The sequence below is a fragment of the Sycon ciliatum genome, chromosome 9 (genome assembly GCF_964019385.1).
Source record: "Sycon ciliatum chromosome 9, ocSycCili1.1, whole genome shotgun sequence".
NCBI classification, from domain to species: domain Eukaryota; kingdom Metazoa; phylum Porifera; class Calcarea; order Leucosolenida; family Sycettidae; genus Sycon; species Sycon ciliatum.
In genome coordinates this window covers 19,514,288-19,540,112 of record NC_088651.1, presented here as the reverse complement: position 1 = coordinate 19,540,112, position 25,825 = coordinate 19,514,288, and the positions used below count along the sequence as shown (strand labels likewise).

At 45.4% G+C, this 25,825-nt stretch overlaps 1 protein-coding gene across 2 annotated transcripts; it reads left to right on the top strand.

Moving 5' to 3' along the window:
- Positions 1-3,929: 3,929 nt before the first annotated feature.
- On the top strand, positions 3,930-15,498 carry LOC135825185 (histone H3.3A-like). 2 transcript variants are annotated; one of them, XM_065337915.1, is made up of 2 exons: positions 3,930-4,257; positions 14,831-15,498. In XM_065337915.1, exons 1-2 carry the CDS (start codon positions 3,976-3,978, stop codon positions 14,957-14,959), a joined length of 411 nt encoding a protein of 136 aa, XP_065193987.1. In that variant the 5' UTR covers positions 3,930-3,975; the 3' UTR covers positions 14,960-15,498. The 2 variants fall into 2 exon arrangements, with proteins under 2 accessions (XP_065193987.1, XP_065193986.1); XM_065337914.1 differs by lacking the exon at positions 14,831-15,498 and adding an exon at positions 5,880-6,302.
- Positions 15,499-25,825: the final 10,327 nt, after the last annotated feature.

The window sequence follows — 25,825 nt, the reverse complement described above, 5'->3', positions numbered from 1 at the left end:
AACGATACGTTTCCACTCCACAAACCTCCAAGAGAGCACCAATGTCTGCTCATTACACAGTGTGCCTGAGAATCAACCTGATCAGTTGATCTTCATTAGGCCGAGGATGATTGTGCTTGAAGAGCACCATTTTTGATTCTAGTTCGACACGCCATGTGGTTACGAGGGTCACAAACTTACAAGGACGCTGCATTTCCAGGGCGACAGACACCTCGTGAATACCAGATAGCAGCGTGAGTCACTATCGCTCGTGGGAATGTAGAACCCTGGCCTAGACCCTGGCACGACAGTACTACGAAATAGTGGTAGCGACCCCGACGATAATTTTTAGAATGAGGTTGATTGCATCCACCATGGAGTTCACGCTTTTTCCCGCCGACCTGACTTGACACTGGACTTTGTAGCTTTCACAGGTTTGCCGAGTGGTTGGTTGGATGGACTACTGTGTGCTCAGAGTGGCAGTCGTCGGGAAGTCATGTATCAAGTCACTTCGCGGGAAGACCTCTAGCTCTAGTTTGGACCCCGTGAATAGGGTTCAATTACTAAGTAAGGCGTGGTGAACAATAATCCATACTTTGTTAGTTCTGCTGGAACTCGGAACTGTGACCTCGGGCCTGGACGACGTACATTGTACATGTACGTGTCTCCAACACTGGCACTCAGGCAGAGAACTTGACACGAGGTCAAAAGGTTTCTAGTCACTACTGCCATTATGTACGTGGAGCTCCATGCACACGTGTATTCATGTACATGTAAACGAAACACGAAGTGGGTATTTCAACGTGAAAAGGACACTTCTGCGTGTAGTGATCTGCTCCTCACTCGTAGTTATTTTACGGTACTGTGTATGCTGGAGCATGCTGGTTTTATCGTACCTGGGTTGACCCCACTCACTTCAAGAAACAAATAGTTATCTGCATTCAACTTAAATTCCCATAATGCTTTGACCAGTCTGCATTGAATAATATTGTTTTCCTGATGATTGCATACGGTGCATGAAACTCAGAGTAGCAAAACATACGAGTGATCCATTGTTTGTTGACATGTTATCTGCTTCCATGTACATATGCAAGTGCAGTGTGAGTATACATGTCATGAACTTAGTTGTGAATTGCAAAATAATAATTTTTATGATCAGGCTGGTCTCAGTAGAATGATGACGTATTTGAGAGTCATGTCTGCCAGTGAACATAACACGTGACATGTTGATAATTATGTACATGCATACCAAAACTGGTAATGTTAGGCTCACTCAATTCAGAAAGCGAAGAGAAAGGAATGAAATAAATTCTTATATTGTTTGTCAAACTACATACATGTACATGTAGCAGCGGCTGTTCAGACAATTTGATTTTCGGAAAGGAACGCTTTCAAGGGACTTTCATCATTCGATGTTTCATCAACGGTAGGATTACTAGCAGGGTTCTTTTCATACCAGCATAGAATGTACATGTATAACATTTGAAGTGAAGACAAGAGAGCGAAACTGTGTGCTAAAAGAAAGATGATCAGGAGGTAGCAAAATGAATGATGTTGGTGGCGTAACATGCAAGCTGTACGTGCAGCTACATGTGCAGTCACCTGTAAATGGGAAATGGCGCACGTACATGTAATTTAGGTTATATCAGCATGATTGAAAACTTCAAAGGATCTACAATGATGTCATTGTTACAACATTATCAACCAGCACCTCTTTCTGCCTTAGTAAATCGTAAACAATAATGGCAATGAAATACAAAAAAAGTACCCAAAGTGACGAGAGATACGACTACTGCAGCAAGAACTTGATAAAGGAAGAATTTCAAGAAAGTGAATAATCAGCCTGGAGGCAATAAATCTAGTTTCTGAACAAGGAACACAGGCAAGAGGAGATCTTAAGTACTGCCATTATCATGTGTCAGTCATCCAAAAACTTCAGCTTAGCAGTTTTCCAGAGGAAACTAACGGTGTCCAATGGGACAGTGCTGTGCTATTGAGGCGTTGAGATTGGCATGAATCCCGTTATCATACCCTAAAGGTCCTCGGCAAAATATGGATGAATAAGCTGTAAAGGATGTTCTTTACATGTCCTGGATTTGATGACTTTTAGATGCCAATAAAAACTAACTCTAAGGTTAGATGAATATATCAATCGTACAGTGCAATGAACCCTGTCTCCAAGCCGTAAAATTGTTTTGCACCTTCGAATGAGTCGAAGTATCTCTTCATCCATGGTTAGGGATGGCGAGCAACAGCCAGTGAAGCAAATAGGCCTTCCCCGTTCTATATGATGCTTTGCTTCGTAGAACTGCTCATCGTGGATGTAGAAAGGGTAGATGGTCAATGTCTGAATAAACGTTTTATCTTGCCTTGGTGTCAACCACAACCGCGTTTGCCGCTTCCTAATGACAGGGTCCAAATCTTCAAACATCTTGTGCTCGGTTAGGGCGAGATTGAGGACACTTCTGTCTGACAACTCACTGACGATTTTGTCGAAAACTATCCCAAACCTGTCTCTAGACACTGCCAACATACACACAGGTTTTTCCTCCTGATCCTTGACTTGAGAGTCACTGGAAGCGTTGACATTTTTGTCAGAGGAAGTAGAGACAACAGCAACACACTGACTAAGTCTAGTATCACAGCACTCTTTCTTTTCAAATTCAGCCATTTTTAATAAACCAAAGAATAACATTAACTGCACGATGAACACTCTGATCGCTTCTGAACCTGGCGAAAAGTGAACATGGATTTCCACATCATCTACCTTTACACATGTACATTTACATGTATACATGGGACGGCATGACTAGTACTTTACTTGTGTCTAGCTGATAATGTTGGTTGCGCACACAACTCATCCTGCTGCGTAGGACAAGTACTGTCTTTCTCCCTCCAGGCGCGATGACGTCATATTCAATCGAACGTAATTTCTTGGATTGCCACGTGTTCGCCTTGCGTACGGCTAAGTATCTTTAGGCAGGCATGGTCAGTGGATTATTGTGTTCTGAGCTAATCCTAAAAGTACTTGTTCTGAGTGCTTAGTCTTTCCTCTAGATGTTACAAGGCAGTATGAGCATGGAGTGAGAAAACAGTGCTCCTCACTACAACGACTAGTCAGTTGGTAGAGGTACGGATTTGCCCACGCATTCATGTAGTTCATGTAGGGATAAAATGTAAGGGTGTTGCCACGCCACTTAACAGGCGCCATGTACTTTAATATTTGTGTGAACCGAGCGTATTTTGGTACAAGGTTACGTTACCACTCGTCAAACCTTCAAGAGAGCACCACTCTCTGCACATTGCACAATGTTATCGGAAATCACTGTCTAGTATCAGTGCTCACGCACTGGTTCCGTAGACAATACATCCTGCTACGTAGAACCAGTAGGACTCTCTCCCCAAGGCGAGATAACGTCATATTCAAGTGAACTGAATTTGTGAGAATGCCACGTGTTTGCCTGTTGGCCACGGGTAAGTATCTTTCGGCAGGCATGGTGACTTGATTATTGTTCGCTGAACTACATCAAGTACATGTATTATCTCCATAAACACGCATAATGTGGAAGGGCCTAGCGCCGGCCGTGGGCTGGTCATGACGCCGCATTAAGTGTGTGATGTCATGGAAAGATGAGCATGATGCAATGGGCATGCGTAGATCTTTTGCGAGTTCTCGATTGGAGTGTAAGAGCAAAATACCGGTATTTTACTACTCCCTGCTTGATTCTGTTGCTGAGCTTCATCAGAAAAATGAGACTTTGGGTGACACATTTTGGCCAATTAGCAATCTTTCAGCGTAAATGATGAGATTGGACCAATCAGTGGTCTTGAAAATCAAGCATTTCAACGTGACCGAAATAATTTTGCCAACTAGCGTAGCGCGCTCGTTTCGACGTACATGTAACTCGTTTGTGTTGTACACTTTGTTTAGTTGTTCATTGCCGAAATAGTTGAGAGGTCTAAAAAGCAAATTCTGTAAAGTCTTTCTGTGTCAGCATGGCTAGAACAAAGCAAACTGCCCGTAAGTCAACTGGAGGGAAAGCTCCAAGGAAGCAGCTTGCCACCAAGGCCGCTCGTAAGAGTGCTCCATCAACTGGTGGTGTGAAGAAGCCTCACAGATACCGTCCTGGTACTGTCGCTCTTCGTGAAATTCGTCGCTATCAGAAATCCACTGAGCTTCTTATCCGCAAGCTGCCCTTCCAGCGTCTTGTTCGCGAAATCGCTCAGGACTTCAAGACTGACCTTCGTTTTCAGTCGGCAGCCATTTGTGCTATTCAGGTTAGTCTTTGTTTTGAAGGCTTTGTTCGCTTTCTTATAATTTGACCGAGAGACTGTTATTTACACACGAGCAAACTCCCGCTTCTACTAGACTACATACATACACATCATCGTGTGTATTAGTGATGATATTATAGCGCTATGGACACTGGCCATCGCGAAACGCTACTAATCGTAAAAACTGAGTATTTTGCTGATCTGTGGCATAGTGCCGTCTCATGCGTAGCTTTGGGGATTTCATAATACCAGTTCGATCTGGCCTAGTTTAGGTTGTGAAAAATTGTCACCGTCATTCTCTGCCTCATTTGGTCTATACTGCCTTTATCACTAGGACTCTTATGAGTCCACCCAGTTCTGTATACATATTGAGTAAATACAATTATTGTGCATGTATGCCAATCCCTATTCACTTCATCTGTGGAGTGCCGTACTACCCGTAGAACAGAACCCTCAGCGCTTACTTTTACCTGTAGTTTGGAGAGTATGTATTGCTCTGACTATCCTGGGCATAGATCTGCTCTTTGTACAATCACACGTACACATAGTCTTCCATACATGCTGTGAAGAGTACCTAACATCATGACACATCATGTACATTATCATCGTCATGTACCACTGACGTGACGCACGTCCTTTGCCTTTGCCCTACACGTTCTATGCATCGCAGGCGGGGGGGGGGGTCTCCTCTCGATATACATGTACAACTTTCGTTTTTGTCGGTGTCAGCAGTTGTGTGTGGGCTGCGCAACTCTGTCCAAAGTGGCAAATAGACGAGTTCTACCTCAAGTACTTGTTCTAGTAGTGCTAATCACAGTCACAGTACAGTGTCAGGAGTGGTTATGTACTCTTGGTTTATGTGTTCACAAGAAGTACTCAAAAAAGTGTAGGAGATTAATAGATGTAATTTGGTATGACTACGAGGGCAAAGGATCAGGTTAAGTGAACGGGAATGTTGGATACTTGCTGAGAAGCAGTTCCCTGTTGTATGATTTAGTGTACGAGCGGGTTCTACAACAGGGGGCACCCTGTCCTAGAAATGGGGCATTATTGAAATATATTGTGTGTACACATAGGCAGAGCGCCTTACCCTGCAATGGTGCTCAAATTTCCGGAATAGGCAGTGGTACGCAAAGGTTTTGTCGGATTTTTTGTTTTTGCCATGAGACTCTGCGTGACAACGAAACAGCCCTACTTTAATTCCTTTTGTGTACCTCTTGGGTATTTTGTAGATGTGGGTTGATTGAAATTTCAGGTAGTGTACGTATGAAATGCAACGAAAAAAACGTTGAATGGTCACATGCATGTGAAGGCTGCATCAAATTATTGCATAATAACATGAACCTGATGTGAAGAACACGCACAACATCATACAGCATCGCTCAGCAAGAGGGGCTAACGGAAAAAACAACAACGTTGAACTTTCCTTCTTTCCACCGTTACCAACCCAGTCCTGTTAGACTTCGAAGCGTTATCTGTGGTGGACATCGGCCTCTTCGGGTCATGGGATTTGGCACATATTTGGGTTTTTTCTACATTTTTTGGCTGTGATTTGCCCTGGTGTGCTGTGCCTTTTTTGTGCACTCTCTGATCTGCGTCCTTCTCTTGTGCCTTTTGCTATGCAGGAGGCAAGCGAGGCCTACCTGGTCGGCCTATTCGAGGACACCAACTTGTGTGCCATCCATGCTAAGCGTGTCACTATCATGCCCAAGGACATGCAGCTGGCACGTCGCATCCGTGGCGAGCGGGCATAAGCTGTTTATGGCTCACTGATATTCATGCAATAAATATCTGCTGCTAATACTCGTACACCCATATGCATGTAGCGTGCTTCTTGGACTTTGTACGAGTAAGTTTTGGTGATAGATTTTTGGTGTGTCATATCAGATCTACATGTACATCATGCAAGTTACTTTGGTCTCATACTTGAGTGGTAGCATATCACACACCAACCTTGACACAGTAGCATACCATAATGGTTATTTTTAGTGGTTGTCTCATATTTGTCACCATTAATCCCATCTGTAGAAAAGGTATTGTGTGTGTTATTGTGAGGTCTGCATTTAACAATGAGTATATATGCGAAGTGGTGGTGGGGGGGGGGGGGCGGTTGCCACAGGCGGATTATGCCGACATAATTATTGGCATAATTTGGCGGTTGAAAATGTTGAGCTCAATTGGTAATCCTTTCGGAGATTGGAGCATAACTGCATGATTGAATCACAGTTCAAGTATATAGGCGACACAATTGTATGCAATTTACCTGATCAGTGCTGGTGGTTTGCATGGTAAAGGGTTCGGAGGTTTTTCAGATAGTGTTTTCAATGAACGGCAGGGTAGAAATCATGGCAATACATTTTTGTGCCCGAACTCGTCTTCTTCAAAGTTCTGTCTCACCCTGATACAGTACATGTAACAGAAGAGACGAGTGAATCAGCCTTTATCAGGTATCACCGGGCGGCCGAGATAGAGGTGGGTAGTCCGCAAAACTCCGCGTACATGTAGAGGGGACGGCTCGATACCGGGACGCTTTGACAGCCAAATTTGTATAGACCCAAACCGATCATCAGCGTTGATTTTTCACTCGAAAAATGTTTGTGGAAGGCAACTGGCCAATTTTGCCCAATTTTCGCGTCAAAAAAGTTCAAATCAGTGGTGGCTCCAAACCGGACACGTTTTAGAGTGCACGTCCAATTCACTCTGGGTATGAAATTAGGTAATTGCTATCGCTCCACGACGGCCAGTACAGAGTTACAATAAGCCTTGTGTGTGTTTCCATTAGTTTTGATTGGTATGCGGTGCTTCATTGGGGAGAGGCGAGCCGCTGTTTACCTGCGACAAGAAGTTGATTTTTCGAAAGTCGTAAAACTCAAGTCGCAGTGCGAAGAAACACGTCAAAAACTCACCTGCTTGATATGGCGCTTCTGGTCATCGCAGATCCATGAAATTTTGGCTCGGAGTATAACACGTCGTAGTCTCACTGTGACATATGTTTTCTAATCAAATTACCAAGAGAGAAAGTGAATATTGAGTCCGTTCCGGTTTGCAACCTGTGTCCTATTTGAAATCGTCCCCTCTACACTCTGCTCGTTACGAAGTCATGACGTCTGGATCTTAGCAGCAATGACTGTACTTCCTCCGCGTCATCGAAATTGTCGCAGTTTGACTAGTGACTTGTCACTTGTTACTGGCAACTCCATAAGCTAAGCCATTCAAAACTTATTACACAGGATGATAATCTGAAGACTAGAGTAACGTTCCAGGACAGTTGGACCGAAATTTTTCATGCAGAGATGAAGTCCTCGTCGTCGCTGATGTCAATGGACGCAAAAATATCGTTCCGAAATATTTCAAGGAAGGTTGAAAGTTGGTCGCGCCTCATCTCAAACGCTTTGACTTTCTCCACAGGACAAGAGCTGCTATGCTTGTCGTTTGCTAGCTCTGGATGATTTCTACTTCACCACAAACGAAGCCTAGTAAGAATACTCGATCGTTGCGAGGTCGGTTGATTACCGTCGGCGGAATCACCTCGATCTTGAAATGAACTTTTTTTAGCCGTGGCATGCCCATTTATTTTGCTGTTTGGTCACAGCTCATGCAGCTCAGGTAAGAGTACTATCGCGTCCAGCGCGCCCTGCTTTTCAGCATCACTGATACCATGGTACGGCACCTGCGCGTGCATCACTAGCACTACGTGTAGAGTCTACACGGCTCTTGCAGGTACAATCGTGTTCTGAGTGCCTCAGCCAGAGCGACAAATTTTATCGCTGTTGCAGGCATTTAGTTTTCTGACCCCTCGATGTTTCTCCAAGCGCTGCCACTTGTTCCACGAAGTCATTCTCACCCCAGCTAAGGTAAAACAGTGATGAGGCTTGAGTGAATGGCCATAAGCACGAGAAATGTGCAGGCTGCAATGCCTGACTGATCTCCGCGAGTCGAAATTACCATCGCAGCGACATCAGCGAAGAAATTGCGTCTAGTTCAAAAATTCCAGCTTCCAATAACAGAAAATAGAACTTTACCGTCACCCTATACTGATGACTATCGCCTATGTCCAATTCCTTGCCTCTGGTACGAGTGCTGGTGAGTAAATACCCCGTTTTATATCAAAAGTCAAACTGCGACAATTTCGATGACGCGGAGGAAGTACATGCTATGGATATTATTATTATTTTGCTTGTTCGCGTTGGCATCAACCTGCATAAAGCAGGTATATAGCCTTCGCTTAAGCTGCCATAAAAAAGAAGGCTCATCCTAAGCGAAAGGGCTAGAGGGAAATAATTATAACGATAACGAGATACAGAATACAACTTGTGAAATAAAATGAGTTCAACATACAATTCAAAACAAGAAAGAAAGGAAAGACAAACAGAGCCGAATCTACCGATTGATCCATCAATCGACAAAGGGGACTAATCCGTTAATGTTGCAAAGTAGAAGCTGATTGTAGTTGCAGATCTCCAGTATGACGATTACGAAGACATTTGAACATGACAGTTTTCAAAGGTAACTCAAACTAATTTGCCAATGAAAAAAATCTTTCGAAGCAAAAGAAGTCAACTAAGCTAAATGAATAGAAAAAGAAATGATTTCCCTTTTCCAGGTTAATCTCTAGCCCATGGACACGTTGGTATGGGGATGCTCATGTATTTTGTTGTACTTGTGACCACTTGCAAGTACGAAAAAGGCACAATTTTCCGAACTTTGGGGCTCCATAAGTACAACAAAGTGAATATGTATCCCCGCGTGCCAAAGCATTATATGAGGATTTGGCGAGCATGATGCGAGAATCCACGAAAGCATAATTCCATGATTTCGCGGGCATAATGATTGTGTTTTTAGTGGTGTACTAGCTGTGCTAGTACTTGTTAGCAACAATCCGAACTAGTGCACACACTGCACTGCATTGCTTTGTACTGCATCCAAGACTGACCACTCGCTTTGTTTTGCTGCGTAATCACAAATGGCACCAGCCCATTTTGCTTAAAAGAAAACAAATCTTGATTGCCCTGTTGTGCTCTTCCAGAAAACGGATCGTGCTTCAGCAGTGTTTCTTTTCGCCCTGTTGTGCTCTTCCAGACACCGGATCGTGCTTCAGCAGTGTTTCTTTTCCTTTCGTAGCTTTGCTGCCAGCCCGAGTGTCACCTCGACACTGTATTTCTTCAGTATGTTTGACCTAACTGTCGACACTGTCAAGGCAAGGCCTTGCCAAGCCCTCCGCGGCGAGCTTTCTCAGCACGGCTTGAATCCGAAAGGAAACTTAGTAAAAGTATTTTACAGGACCGTTTGCTGGCACAACTAGCCCTTGGTACAATCGTAGTGAGCTCTGCTCCAGCCAGGAGAACCAGCAACAAGACAGTGCGGACAGGGCTCGCCCAGAAGCCAGACTGGCACCAATGCCTTCTCCGCCAGCTTAGGTGACGCGAGCTCAACGGATCTCTGCGCTCTCGTACGCTCAGAGCAGAGCTGCTGCTAGGTCAAAGTAGAGCTGCAGTTAGCTCAAAGTAGAGCTGCTATTAGCTCAAAGTACAGCTGGAGTTAGCTCAAAGTGGAGCTGCGATTAGCTCAAAGTAGAGCTGCTGTTAGCTCAACGCAGAGCTGCAATGCTAAATGGATGTAATATAGTGCAAGGCAGAGCCGCAGCAGCCTTGTGAATCACACCCTTGTGGGACGCCCTATCAAATGTTCCAGCTATGTCTGCTGCAAGAACATGGGCTGAGCCTCCCGAACCGACAGCTCAACTCCAGTTATGATGTAGGAGCGTCAGGACATCTGCAATTCCAAGGCATCGGCGGAATCCATATTGCTTTGCAGACAGACCATTGTGGCGATCTAGAAAGTTCATGATGGAGAGGTTCACAATGCCTTCCATTACCTTGGAGATAATGTTGAGTAGTGACACTGGTAGGTAGTGGCTGATGGGTGAGCGGGAGTTCTTCTTGTTTACTGGGACTATTCTGGCCTCTTTCCGGCCTGCCGGTTGTCTTCCAATAGAGAAACACGTGGCAAAGAGGAGTGCTAGGGGGCAGCAAGCTCGTTTGCACACGTCTTGAGGACAAAAGCTGGGGTGCTGTCAGGTCCTGTTGCTTTGGAGGTGTCAAGCTGACGGAGGGCTTGGCCTACAGCTAGTTCCCTGAAATGCACTTGGTGCAAGCAGGCGGTAGACTTAGGCTGTACATGTTGGAGAGGCTCATCCTCCAAATCATCCACAAGAGAGCATTTCCAAGCAAAATACTTCCCAAACGCCTCAGCTTTGCTTCTATTGGTGGAGTGTACATTGCCATCACGATCGATGATAGTAGGTATGCCAGAGTTGCGTCCATGGCCACTGGCTTACTTCAGAGTTGTCCACCACTCTTTGTCGTTTGCACAACCTGCTTGCAGTCGGACTCGAAGATGCTGACGGGGGATTGACTTTGCAGCAGTATGTACACCCACCACAAGTTTTCCCAATGCTTGTGCCCAGACTCCTTGCCAGAGTCATAGATTGACTACAAGTAGTACTATTAGAGGGCATTGAAGACTTGAAGTGAACTAGTGTTTTCGGATGCGAACACAGTTCTATAATAATATTAGTTTGCGTGTACATGTATATTTCTCTGCAATCGACTGGTCCCGTACGGATCCGATCAACCGTCCGCAAGATGGCAACAAAGATTGCAAAAGTCTTGCACGAGTACTCGAACTGGAAGTCACAAGGACATTAGGTAACCATGGCAACTGGTTCACTAGCTACTACATGACTGGAGTACTTGTGGTGGAAGATGGCCATTGTACGTCACTGACACTATGTGTATAAACCTGTAGACTGTAGTTAGGCGCCAGGCGAGATTTGCGTGACCCCAGATTCTAGACTTGAACTAAGTTTAGTTACTTTGTTACTTACCACGTTACCGGTACTGTCTCACTAGAGTGAGAGAAGAGCCAGTTATGATGTGCGGAACCTCTCACCACTTCTAGCTACAAAGCATGTACATTGTACATGTAGTGCTGTAGAGGATCTAGGCTGCAGAGTACACAACTTGCACTGCAGTCTGCACTGCCACATTATCATCATCATGCATGATCAAGGCTGCGCGCCCGCCTCACGCGATCGCGAAGGCTAGGGAGTTGTGAATTCTCACGAAAATCCAAGGTTTTGCAAGAATATGCAAGTTTTCGCAAGAATTTGCTAGTTTTCTGCAAAATCTGCTGATTATGCTAGTGCATAGCTAGTTTCCATAAAGTGCTAAATATGCTAGATATAATGCTAGCACTATCCGCCGGGGCCTAGCAACCTTCCAGCGTAAATGGTGAGATTTGACCAATCAGAGGTCTTGAAAATCAATCATTTCAAAGTGAGCGAAATGAATTTGCCAGCTATAGCGGTCAAGTTTCGACGTACAGTCAGTATCGCCTATAGCGCTGGTGTTTGCTTTTGAGCATTTTATCACTATGAGCGATATATTTATTACTATGACCGATAGTGCATGCAATATATGCGAGCGGGGTGTCAATTGACTCAGGTGTCACTACATATATTTACTAGGAATATAGCGCTATTGACACTGGCCATCGCCTAACGCTACTAATCGTTAAGTCTTTTGCTTAGCTTTTGCGGAGAGGGTTGTCCTCTCGATATACTTCTTTCGTACCTGTGGGTGTCAGCAAGAGTTCATAACCCCCAAGATTGTGCAACGGGCATAGGCCCAGCGATCGGCGAAATTCCTACATTACGTCATGCGCAGCTTGTCACCCGAGATAAATTGGGGTTCTTTGCGATTTCTGAAAACTATACCCTGAACCAATTCTAACTAAAGGCTGTAGCCTCGACTTTTCGAAGCTTTTTTTTAAGACATTTCGGACGTGCAAGTCGTGCTATCTCAAAAACAAACTCTTTCTCCAATAATCCATGGACATCGCGACAGGAAGAAGTGAGGACGCTGTTAAAAATATTGCATTGCCGTCGAGGACAATCATTTCATTCTGATAGCTGTACAACTCGGTCGAAAAATGCTCCTTCGACGTATTCTCAAGTTCTTCAACCATTTGAAATCATCTGCGAGGAAAGCACCGGAAATATGCCGATGGCCTGGGGAAGAAATTGTTCTTGAAGAGATTGACCTTACTGGTGAAAGAAGAAGGCTAAGAAGAGCACCCATTGCATCAAAAAACAAAAACAAATTCTTTAGGATTTGTTTGAACTTTTATTTTACATCGCAAACCAAACGGGCTTTGATGCCCAATATTAACATGAATCGTGTGCTTTGTTTCACTTTTGCTTCTTGATGCTCAGACTAGAATCGCAGGTTAGGCAGTTTACCCTGGGGAAGCATCCTGGTTTGACTGTAAATTGTAGAAGAATTCACCGGCATGACACATCGCACTGCACCAAAAATGACGCAATGAAGGAATTCCGCCGAGCGGGCTTCCATACAGGGACTGATCAGGAGTTGCACACTCTTGGGGGTTATGAAATCGTGGTGTCATCAGTTGTGTGTGGGCTGCGCAACTCTGTCCAAAGTGGCGAAGAGACGAGTTCTACCTCAAGTACTTGTACTAGTAATGCTAATCACAGTCACAGTACAGTATCGGTCGAGGTGCTCCCCGTACATCGGAACGTCGTCCCCAGATCCCCTGTGTCTTGTCTTGTGTTTGTCTCCACATGTCTCTTTGTAGGGCTGTGTTCCAGATACAAAATAAAATAAAATAAAAATCAGGAGTTGTTGTGTACTCTTGGTTTTATTGTTCACAAGAAGTACTCCAAATACTGTATGTGCTCAAAACTTTGGTATGACCATGAGGGCAAAAGACCAGGTTAAGTGAACGGCATTTGTTTTACTCGCTGAGAAGCAGTTCCCTATTGTATGATGTAGTTAACGAGCATGTTCTACAACAGGGGGCGTCCTGCCCAAAAGAATGAGATACTAGTGAAAATTTGTATTGTGTACACAGAGGCAGTGGGGGATTACGCCTTTGCCGGCCATTGTCGCATCTATCTACAAACTATCGGTTGTAGTAAAGGGTAGGGATATAGGATCACCTTCAAATTTGGAACACACACTTCTCACACCACACTCCTTCTACTGTAGTGAACACTTGATAAAATATAGCATAAAGTCGCTCTAGAACATGTTATAGCTGGTTCAAATAGGCCTGTGGCAAAATTTTGTGCTCGCAAATTTCCGCGCAAATTTTCAAGAATGCCATCAGTGCAAGGACTGAAGAGAAGTCCTAGCTGGAGTCACAGCATGTACATCGAGTGCAAATGGGTGTTCTTTAGTGTGGTAAAAGCAAAATAGCTGGCTTGTGGTTACTCAAAGAGGAAATGCCGTATCACCGCAAAAATGATCAGATTCCACAGGCATGAATTGTCACTGAGGTTCCCTCCAACATGTTGATTTTAGGCAAACGTACTGCCTGGTGTCCACCTGATTCTAAAAAACCATTACATTCCCTACAAAATATGAAGCATTAGAGAAAAAAATAGGCACAATATCCTGAAAATGGGAGGAAAATGACACTCAAAACACACGATCTGCTCTGCTTCATAACCAAAAAGTAGCTTGACACCCAATGACTTGGTCAGAAGGATCCGGTTTGGTAAGTGACACCTTCCTCCTCCATAGTAGCCTCCTCCAGCCCTTTCATCTTCCTCCTACGCTTCTTCCCCTTCTCCAGAAGCTTTGCGAAACGAACGGGCAATACGGGTATTGTCCTCCAGTTTGAGTGCCTCCAAGGTGTATTCACCACCGGGGAATCCTGCAGTCTGAAGAATCTGGGCTAGTGCCTTGGCTCCCGTGTTGAAAATGCACACTGCCAGTCCAGCAGGAAGACGTAGTGTGTCATCTCCCGCAACTTCTCCTTCGCACACATGCCCTAGATCATAGCGTTAAAGCTCTCATTGGCATTTTGTGTGGCACCCGTGTGGCACCCATCAAGCAGCGGTCCAGCAATTTTTTGCTGGCAAACTTTATGTAAATTGGCATCAAAACATTGTGGACACCATTTGGGATACTACGAATTTTGACCCCCCAAAGGTGAAATCTGCAATAGTGCTCAAATGCACGGAAAAGGCAGAGCGTAGTACGCAATAGGCACACAAAAGTGTTGTCTCATGATTGGTTTTAGCCATCAAACTCTCAGTCACAACGAAACACTCCTACTTTAATTCCTTTTGTGTACCTCCTGTATTGTGTACATGTGGGTTGATAGAAATTTCAGGTAGTGCGAAAGAAATGCAACGGAAAAACGAAAATGTTGAACTGTCACATCCATGTGAGCACGGCATGAAATTATACAGGAACCTGATGGCCAGAACTCGTACAAAAGCAAACAGGATCGATTACCAAGAAAGGAAACGGAAAAAATCTCAGACAAAGTTGAACTTACTTACTTTCCACCGTTACCACCCCAGTCATGTTAGACTTCTAAGCGTTATCTATGGCGGAGATCGTCTTCTTCAGGTCATAGGATTTGACACAGTCATATTTGGGTTTTTCTTCAGTTTTCTTTTGCTGTGATTTGCCCTGGTGTGTTGGGCCTTTTCTGTGCAGTCTATGATCTGCATCCTTTTCTTGTGCCTTTTGCAATGCAGGAGGCAAGCGAGGCCTACCTGGTCGGCCTCTTCGAGGACACCAACTTGTGTGCCATCCATGCTAAGCGTGTCACCATCATGCCCAAGGACATACAGTTGGCACGTCGCATCCGTGGCGAGCCGGTATAAGCTGTTTCAGGCTCACTGATATTCATGCAATAAATATCTGCTGCTTATACTCGTGCACTCATATGCATGTAGCGTGCTTCTTGGACTTTGTACGAGTAGGTTTTGGTGATAGATTTTCGGTGTGTCACATCAGATCTACATGTACATCATGCAACTTACTTTGGTCTCGTACTTGAGTGGTAGCATATCACACACCAACCTTGACACAGTAGCATGCCATAATGGTTATCTTTAGTGGTTGTCTCATATTTGTCACCATTAATTAATCCCATCTGTAGAAAAGGTATTGTGTGTGTTATCGGAGATAAGCTGCTTCTGGCTTACTGATATTCATGCAATAAATATCTGCTGCTTACTGTATACCCGTCCTCCCATATGCATGTAGCGTGCTTCTTGGACTTTGTACGAGTAGGGTCTAGTGATATTGTATTTTCGGTGTGTCACATCTACATGTAATTGCACATCATGCAACTAAATTTGGTTGCTTTGGTCTCGTACTTGAGTGGTAGCATATCACACACCAACCTGGACACGCTAGCATGCCATAATGGTTCTTTTTAGTTGTTGTCTCGTATTTGTCACCATTAATCTCATCTGTAGAAAAGGTATTGTGTGTGTTATAGTGGTGAGGGACGTCATTGTTGTATGCTCACAGGACAAACACGGTGCGTGCCATATTCTGTCAGGCACCCAAGAACTGAGCCCACAGTATTGTCTGCATTTGTGATAACTGATGGAAATTTCTGTGAAGTGTGAATGATTGTGCCAATCAATTTTGCCTTTCCCTTCTCTCCTGCCTCGGACTCACTTGTGAGGTCTCCATTTGTCAATGAGGATTATAATTATGCGAAGTGGTGGGCCGCCGATGCGAATGTATTTAGCTTGATGTGTTCCTAGACACGTCACGTGATGCGGCCGGGAATCCCTGTAACCCTACTTTCCTGAACTCATGGCGTGCGTTGGGGGGGGGGGGGGGGGGAGGGGTGGAGTCTAGGACAGTGCTTGTATGCAGTTACATGTTGATTGTATGCAGGTACCTGCCAGTGATCTACTGGATTGCGGTAATCATAATTATGGAGCTTCAAACTCGACAAAATTGCAACACGAAAAGCTGACAATCTTCATCATACCAAATTTGGTTTAGTCTTCTAAGGCATGGAACACTTCACATGACTTGTAATTTTATAAGAAATACTGTCAAACAACAACATGAGTTTCAACAACATACAAAACAAGTCAGTATCATGTCAGTGTCCACAGTACAGTGCATAGACGTCTATAAACCTCATGGGATTGGCGCAGTACATCGCGGTGCACAGATCAGTGTACAAACGTTCCTAACTCTCTCACAAATAAGTCTAGAGCGATACTCGATACATGTGGGAAAGGTATTGAGCCCTGGTCTATTATTATAAATTTCTTCACTATAGGAGAACGATTGAGGGAGCGGCGACGGAGTGAACACGGAATTCACGGCACTGCGCGAACGTGATTGTTTCGTTCGTAGTTTTCTGTTGCGTGCCAGGGTATTTCCCTTTGACACATCGCATGCAAAATGGACACCAGGGGAAGCACGTGAATCCCAGGTTTGCAGCGCATTTTGAATCGTGAGAATCGGCTGAACTCGAGCAAGAAACAGAAAACGAATGTGAGATCGAGGTCCTGTGCCTTTCCGAGTCATGGTGAGGTACTTTCAAGAGGACTTAGAAGATTCACCACCGGTACCGTCCTTATTGATTTGGCAGCTACCATGATAATGCGCTTCGTCTTGATCTTGCCAACAAGCCCAGGGTAAAGAAACCATTGAGGTGAACTAAATACTTAAGAGAGCATGTCTGAGAATACCACAGTATGTGTGCAAGTGGATCTCTCCGATTTCGCTCAAAAGTTGCAGGTAGGTTCCCTTTGGGGTGTGGTTCGATTATGCAAAGCCCTTGAAAAAGTTTCTAAAGGGAACCTTGAAATTTGCATACCCCTCAAAAATGGCCGAAATATCACATTATTTATGGGTCTAGAAACGAGTCACGCCACAGCGTATACGAACAAGCTATGAACAAAACTCCATCAAGCCAACATTGCCTCACCTTAGAAGAGTTCCTGGAGCAGTACCGCTAAGCCACGCCAGCATCCCAGAAGACGAGGTCCATCACCCCCTGACGCCACAAATGATCGTCTTGAAAATAGCCAATTTACAAGCGCTGGCAAAACAGCCAGCTACGTCCTCAATTGGCCAGAACTATACACCGGCAGATAGTAGAACACCTCTTCTAGCGCTGAGGACATGTCCCCCATCTTCCTTTTGGGGTTTTCTTGAAATAAACTTTTTTGAATTTTTCCACTCGACCATGCTGAAATACGGCCAAAGTCATACCTGCGCAGGAAAGCTCGCCACTCCGCGACGTCTCCTCAGCAATTTCTACTCCAACACTACTCCCAAGGCCACAGAACAAAGTGTCGTGTTGACTCTGACAAGGAAAAGCAGCGGTGATCACTTGTCACTCCAAACGACAAGCTTCTCCTTGCGCCACCAATAATTTTTTGTGCGACTGTTGCTGCAAAAGTGATTGAAGGCCTGAGCGCAGTTTTTGAATTTTATTGCAAGATGCACGGTGAAATCACGTGCCTTGTGACGCAAGAATGCCAAGTCGCGTGGCCCACGGCTCACGAGATTTCAGAGTCACCTTTGTCAAGTGCGCTTGTTACTCGCCTTGAACGCCCGTTGGTCTGGAAGTGATCACACTTGTGTTGTTACGGCGCTCAAGGACACGCTGACCGTGTTGTAGGTCTGCGAACCGGGACTTTCCCTGACCATGTAGGTCACTAGAGTCATCAACACCAGATCCTGCCATCGGATCGGGGCTGCTTATACCCTTGCAGAAGCCAGGAAAGCCAAGAGGACCCTGCACAAGTCTACGCCCCATAGTCCTACTCAATGGTGTGCGCAAAATTCTCTCGACCATCACTCTGGCAAGGATCTCCTCAGAGGTTGAGGACTACCTCCCTTCATCCCAGAGCGCGTACCGACGGGGCCGGGCCACAACTGATGTGGTGTTCACTCTACGGATCCTCAGCAGCATTGCTGAGACGAAGCGATGGTCTCTATACAGGCTCGGCATAGATCTCTCGAAGGCCTTCGACACGCCACACCGCTCAGATCTCCTTAGCACGATTGTCAGCGTTGCTCCTACCACGCCGGATGTGCTACCCCTAGTCCACACTCTGCTGTCAGATACCACCCTTCAGGTACGTGTGCAGGGAAAAACAGCGCCCCCTTTTAGGTCGAACGTTGGCACACCACAGGGTGACAGTCTTAGTCCGATTCTGTTTACATGCTACTTTGAGAGTGCACTTCGAGGTATCAGATCTGAATCCCCTCCTGACGACATCCTACCACCTGAACTGCAGTATGCGGATGATCTAGACTTCATTGGAACTGATGAGCAAGAGCTAGAGGACGTTCATGATCAATGTGCAGAGACCCTCCCAAGCCATAACCTCACCGTTAATACCTCCAAAACTGAACGAACAAAGATATACCTGGCTGATGATCTGGAGGAGCGTGGTTCCGAAGCATGGAGAAATGCGAAGTCGCTGGGATCACGGCTAGGCTCAGCGCAAGATGTCCAAGCCAGAAAGGCCCTAGCAACCCAGGCATTCTGTTCGTTGTACGCACTCTTCAAGCATCAATCTACCTCACTACTGCTTAGAGTTGCGCTGTACAATACCTATGTGAAGCCAGTGCTGTTGTACAACTGTGCGACATGGGGTCTCACAGATGCCGCCACCAGAGGGATTGACACCTTTCATCGAAGGCATCTGAGAACAATGGCTGGCGTTAAGTTCCCGAAGACAATTACCAACAAGCATCTGTACGACATCTGCGGCTCAGCACCAATTTCGCTCGAGATTGACCAACGGCGTTGGGAATTCCTTGGTCACGTACTGAGAATGCAGAAGAGCTCTCCCCCACAGCGCGTGTTAGAGTTTTCAGCCACCGCGAGCCTGCGCGGTCGACTGGGCCGACCCAGGACAACTCTCCTCTCAGCTCTTTCTCAGGACTGCCTAGCCCGACTCGGGATTCGCCTGGGCACGCTTAGAGGCCTTAATCAGCTGCGGCAGTTGGCAGGGGATAAGTCACGGTGGAATGGCACCCCGCGGCACTCATCTTCCTCTGCCGAGCCGCGTCCTTGACTTATCCCTTGCAGGGTGAACATCGTGCACGAACAGTCTACCGTCTTTCTGACATTGCCACTCGAACTTGACAATAGAAGCTGCTTTTCGTATGTGCAGTTACATTGATGGTGTTTTTGTCTTATGTTTATGAATCCTTCCCGGAAGCAAATGCTGGTTTTTATGCATTCGTGTAATTACTCAGCGTTATTTGCAATAATAATAATAATAATAATGTAGGTCGAAGACCAGTGAAATGATGATGAAATCACATTCTTTATGACGTAAGAAATCTCTCATGCAGTTCACGCGACAAGTGCGTGCAGCCAGTGCTGCTCGCATGCCAGTCAACACAAAGGGACCGAGCTAGTTGCTTTTGTCGAGCATCGACATGAAAACAAGGGACTTTTACTGTTGGACTATGTTCGGGATTGCAGGAGGTAAGTGTGAAAGACGAATAACTCTCCATGCTGTACGGGGCATATTTCAACGGCTTGCTGCCATTGCAACACTCCTAGGACAGTTTGTGGGGGTTCTCAGCAGTTCAAGCAGAAAATGAAGCTCATCTTACCTCTGCCATCATGGTCTGTTCCGAGTAGCGTTCCAGGCACATTCGCGATCGATGGCCGCGTAACGTGATGCATGAAGCGTCATCCTTCGTCACAGAGCACGCGATCTCACCATGCATCTTGCAATAAAATTCAAAAACTGCGCTCAGGCCTTCAGTCACTTTTGCATCAACAGTCGCACAAAAAAATTATTGGTGGCGCAAGGAGAAGCTTGTCGTTTGGAGTGACAAGTGATCACCGCTGCTTTTCCTTGTCAGAGTCAACACTACACTTTGTTCTGCGCCCTTAGGAGTAGTGTTGGAGTAAAAGTTGCTGAGGAGACGTCGCGGAGTAGCGTGCTTTCCTGCGCAGGTATGACTTTGGCCGTATTTCAGCATGGTCGAGTGGAAAAATTCAAAAAAGTTTATTTCAAGAAAACCCCAAAAGGAAGATGGGGGACATGTCCTCAGCGCTAGAAGAGGTGTTCTACTATCTGCCGGTGTATAGTTCTGGCCAATTAGGGACGTAGCTGGCTGTTTTGCAAGCGTTTGTAAATTGGCTATTTTCAAGACGATCATTTGTGGCGTCAGGGGGTGAAGGACCTCGTCTTCTGGGATGCTGGCGTGGCTAAGCGGTACGTCTCCAGGAACTCTTCTAAGGTGAGGCAATGTTGGCTTGATGGAGTTTTGTTCATAGCTTGTTCGTATACGCTGTGGCTTGACTCATTTCTAGACCCATAAATAATGTGATATTTCGGCCATTTTTGAGGGGTATGCAAATTTCAAGGTTCCCTTCAGAAACTTTTTCAAGGGCTTTGCATAATAGATCCACACCCCAAAGGGAACCTACCTGCAACTTTTGAGCGAAATCGGAGAGATCCACTTGCACACATACTTTGGTATTCTCAGACATGCTCTCTTAAAATAGAGAGAAAAGTTCGAACGATATTTTTGGAATGAATTTCGTTGCTCCTACGCTGGACCTCACCCTTTTCTCGCCGATATGACATAACCATGTCTTGACTATGAAATTTTCTTACTGGTTCATAGAGTAGAAGACACTTGAGGGTGGCTCTGGGTGGCAGTCGTGAGGCAGTCAAGGGTCAAGTCAGTTCGCAGGAAAATTAATAGCTAAAGTGTGTGAGCAACCACTTCCTCATATGAAACACGCCAACGTCGTGGCCACTATTTAATTGTCTGTTACTGTTAGGAAAACTGGTGCGATAACGAACAATCAATGCATTATACTTGTCGTTCCTCAATAATAGTCCATTCAGGCCTGATTTTTTAAATAGACATGCCCTTTGGCATCGTTAACTTGATTGCCTTATGCGTTATGGACATAGTTGAACTTTGTGTTGTATGTATGAATATGTCGGTACCGCACCGCACTGAACACTATCCTCAAACAGGCCTTTTTCTAGTTCCACTGCGCAATTTCCTAGTTTACTGTGAAAAGCCAGGTTAGTCAAGTGGTGGTGGCATTTATGTGGTCTACAGAGGAAGAGGAAATAACTGAACGAAGACTCAACTACTTATCCGTAGCAATAAAAACACTGCAACAGTTGCTGTCAGCACGGTTCTACTTGAAAGAAGAAGATTTAAACATGTCTGGTCACAACACATTCAAGCCACGGCGCCATGTAAATGGGAAAAGAAGCACATAAGTTAGGTTACTTCAGCAAGATAGGAAGTTTACAGTGAATTATATTATAGATTTTCAACCGCCATCTCATTCCGCGGCAGTGGATTATAAAATATATGGAGATGAAACAGAAAAAATGACGCAAAGAGTGATATGACTACTGCAGAAAGTAACTGATCACACAAAAATCTTTTAAATAGTAGAGATGAGTTATGATGGAAACAGCAATAGGAGCGTGTCAATTATCCAAATCGGCTTCCTACCGGTTTATATCCGGCACAAAGTGGTGTGTAATGGTGCATTTATAAGCTGTAACGGATGTTCTTTACAGGTCGTCGATTTGAAGACTTGTAGATGTAAAAAATAAGCATATGAATCTTGTATTTGCACCATGCATTTCACCCTGTCCCCGAGCCGTAAAATTGTTCTGTAACATTGGATGAGTCGAAGTGATTCTTCATCCATGGTAAGCGATGGCGAGCAACAGCCAGTGAAGCAAATTGGCCCCACACTCGCTAGATGGGAGGTTACTTTGCTGTACTGCTCATGTTGGCTGTGGATGGGTAAAGTCTGCGTAAACGTTTTATCCTGCCTTGGTGTCAGAAACATCCACGTTAGCCGTATTCTTTCCAAAACAGGCTGCAGAACGTTATACATCTCGCGCTCGGTCATGGCTACATCGAATAAGTTACTGTCTGACAAATCTACAACAATTTGGTCAAAAATTAACCTAAACCTGTCTCTTATAATTGCCAATGTACACCTTACATGCTTGTCGGGCTGGTCAGTAGACTCACTGGAGCTTTTGGTAACGGTATCAGAAGAAGTGCAAACAACATCCAAACACTGACTTGGCTGGTCAGGGGAGTCACCGGAGCTTTCAGCAGCGTTATTAGAAGAAGTGCAGACAACATCCAAACACTGACTTGGCTGGACAGGAGAGTCACTGGAGCTTTCAGCAGCTTTATAAGAAGACTAGCAGCACCACCGGCCAGCGTTGCCTGGCCGAAAGTGGCATGCGGGTGAAGCAAGTACATGAACAGCACACGTGCTCAGCACGTGGTGGTGGCCAGATCGCTGAAGTCCTGGTGAGGGAGGTTCTTCATCGTTGAAAGGAGAAGGAGGGACGTCTGTTACGCCTTCGGGAGGCTGGTCAGGGTTGTCCATCACCTGGTGGCGGTTGAAGCGGCTCAAAAAATTCATAAACTTACGAACAAAAGTGCGATGCGCTATTCACTGCAGATCAGATGCAGAGTGCAGTCAGTGCAGATCGTTTGTATCCTTTTGTTGCAGATGTTTCTATTTGCAGAGAACGGTTCACGTGGTCCGCAGCTCTTGTGCGGCTGCTAGTGCTACCTATGGCCTAGGCTAGGTGGCTACATGATTCGCACGCTTCGCGTGCTCAGTGCTTCTGCGCGCGGCTGCTACTGCTACTCGTACTGATCGTGTCTGCTACCACCTACACTGTTCGCACGCTTCGCGTGCTCAGCACGTGGTGGTGGCTACACGATTCGCACGCTTCGCGTGCTCAGTGCTTCTGTACTGTGGCTGTTTCCGCTAGCTACACGATTCGCACGCTTCGCGTGCTCAGTGCTTCTGCGGCCGCTAGCTACACTGACACTGTGCTACACTGTTCGCACGCTTAGTGTGCTCAGGGCAGCGCTGCTCCGCAGCGCTTCAGCGTGACACAAAAAACACACGTCACAGGTGCCTCTTCTTTATAAGGAGCGTGACACACACACACACACACACACACACACACACACACACACGTCACAGGTGCCTCTACTTTTATAAGTAAAGATTATAAGTAAAGAAGTGCAGACAACATCCAAACACTGACTTGGCTGGACAGGAGAGTCACTGGAGGCTTTGGCAGCGTTATTAGAAGAAGAGGGGACAACATCCAAACGCTCATTTGGCTGGTCAGGAGAGTCAATGGAAGGTTCGGCAACGTTATCAGTGGAAGTGGGGACACCATTCAAACACTGACTTACAGCAACATCATACAACTGTTTCCCTTCAGGCGTTGCCATCTTTACAAAAAGAACAAAATTAACCACACGATCAACACTCTGGTCTCTTCTGAACCGGATTAAAAATGAGCTTGATTTTCAACAGCATGCACCTATATACATGTAGAAGAGCATGCATCGTGCTTATGTCTGTTACGCTGCTCAAACTGGTTGCACGCACTCAACAGCGTAGGATTAATTGCGTGGATCCCGTCTAAGGCTAAGTTAGCGTTCGCAGGATCGGCGCATTTAGTGTTGCGCTTGGCGAATAATGGACAGTTCTCCTGAAACATCATCGGTGAATGCAGCCTTGGGCTACGTGTCTTCAGCATTGATCTAACTGGCACTCATGCTGAGATCGTAGCCTTTCTCCGAGGCAGGATATCAGAGCCTTCTAGTTCCAACTGCAATTTACGTGAAGGTTGATGTACACGTGTCAAAACCGAAAAACGAGCGGTTTTTTGAACATTCAAGGAAGCCCTAACGCCACTTGTGTGCGTGGATTGATCTTGGCTGAGAACTGGCTTCTGGTCAAGTACAATCGCCCACAAAAAAAGGACAAGTGCTATGCTAGCTAGGCGCTAGTACTAGTAGAAGAGTTTGCTGTACGTGGCCGCATGCACTGGCACTGCTAGTAGTAGTACTACTACTAGCTTAGTGCACTGCACATACCGTACCGGTACTCTGCTGCCGGGCCTGCACTCTGTGCTCGACTCGACAGCATGCAATAGAAAAAAAGAAAGAAAACAACTGCATGCAATAAGCAGAGAGGAGTACTGCGCGGACTGTTTAGTTCAAAGCTGTGCTGGTAGACCCTCTACGGTAAATGTAGGCTTGCATAATTATATAGGCGAGACACACTGACAACAGTTCGAAGAAAAGGCATTATTGCTAACTTTAAAGAACAAAAATAACTGCATAAGAAATACTCTGTTCTTATCAAATCCTTTTGAACCATGATCATGAATTTCAAATGCACGCACATTATGTATGTGCGATAGTGGATGATCTTGTGCGTAGAGCTGCTGACGAAACACTTCGCACTTGATAGAGAAAGTACATGACGTGTTTTCGTGGCTGCAGAGAACCTTTGTTCTTACCTGTCAGGATCAATCTAAATTCTCTCTAGGCCAATGACACCCTAAAGGTTTGTAGTGTGGGCAGCTTTCGTAATGACATCCTGCATGGTGCGCGAGGAGTTGTGTGATGGAACACTCCAGAGTGGATGGCAGTTACGAAAACGCAATTTTCCTGAGGAATCATTTGAGAAGCCTACCAAATGACGTAGAACTGGTTACTGGTTCGACTGGCTTCGTCCAAACAAATATGTCTAGTAGCACTTCAGAGCTTCCTGTTGTGAGGTGACCTGGCCGTATATCCAGTGCTCTCCTCGTCAGTAGTTTTCACATGAACTTTTGTGGAAGGCGTAAATGGCTATTGGAGTGCGTAAGGATGCTGCCACGCCACTCTAAAGAAATGAGTTATTTATATCAAAAATAAATAGTGGTTGCGACTTCGGCGAAAATTCTTTGGAAAAGGTTTGGTCCCCATGCTGGAGCTCGTGCTATGCCAACGACTTGACTAGACACTTGATTGGCTCGCGACTGCCATCCAGAGCACACGAGAAGTCCATCTAACCTCCGACTCGGCAAACCTGCAAAAAAGCACCACGCTTCGCTCAATACAAAGCGTTTGGGGAATTCAACCCTCATCAGTCCGACTTACTGATTTGGATGTAATAGCGCGCTGTGAATGACGGAGGGTCCTCCACGTCTGTTCTCAAAGTCAAGGAGCGACATTGACTCACGCTGCTATCTGGTGTTCACGAGGTGCTGGTCGCGCTGGAAACGGAGGGTTTCTGCAAGCGCTTCTTGCACAATCTTCCTGAGCCTACTCAAGCTCAACAGATGAGGGGTGAATTACCGGACGTGTCAAGTCAAGTCGGCGGAATAGCGCGGCCTTCAGTGTGTGGAGAAAACCCTTTACTATTATTTCTTTAGATGACAAGTATTTCGAAGTATTAATAACCTGCGCGGAGATAACAATTTAAATATTGCTATGAATAAAACAATCTCACACTTCAAACACACTAAACAGTACACGGTCGGTAGGTCTAAAAGTTTCCAAGAACGTTTTATTGTGACGATCGTCAGTTGGACAATACATACATGTACAGGATATTGAGCGCGACGAGGTCTTTATGGGAAATATAGACCCAAGTCGACGTCAATATCCTATTCATCACGATCTCTTTGCCATAACCCTTAAAAAATGTAGTATAGCATTTGTAATGTCATAGTGTAGATAAGAGGTTGCCTATTTTGGGTACAAGACTGTAAACACCACAAGGTTCAGCATGTGCAGCACAGTGGCTGGGTGGCATAAGGGTTACTTGAGATTCATACTGTTCTTGCTTTGAATCCTGCTTGTTCTCTTTCTTTGTCTTCTTTCTATAAAAATGTCGTTTGAAGTGTAGAGACCATTTCTAA

Bases quoted from the DNA above. Each gene is read 5' to 3' on its own strand.
- LOC135825185 (XM_065337915.1), top strand. From the start codon at position 3,976: ATGGCTAGAACAAAGCAAACTGCCCGTAAGTCAACTGGAGGGAAAGCT. The intron at 4,258-14,830 runs GTTAGTCTTTGT...TTTGCAATGCAG, and splicing joins CAGCCATTTGTGCTATTCAG to GAGGCAAGCGAGGCCTACCT.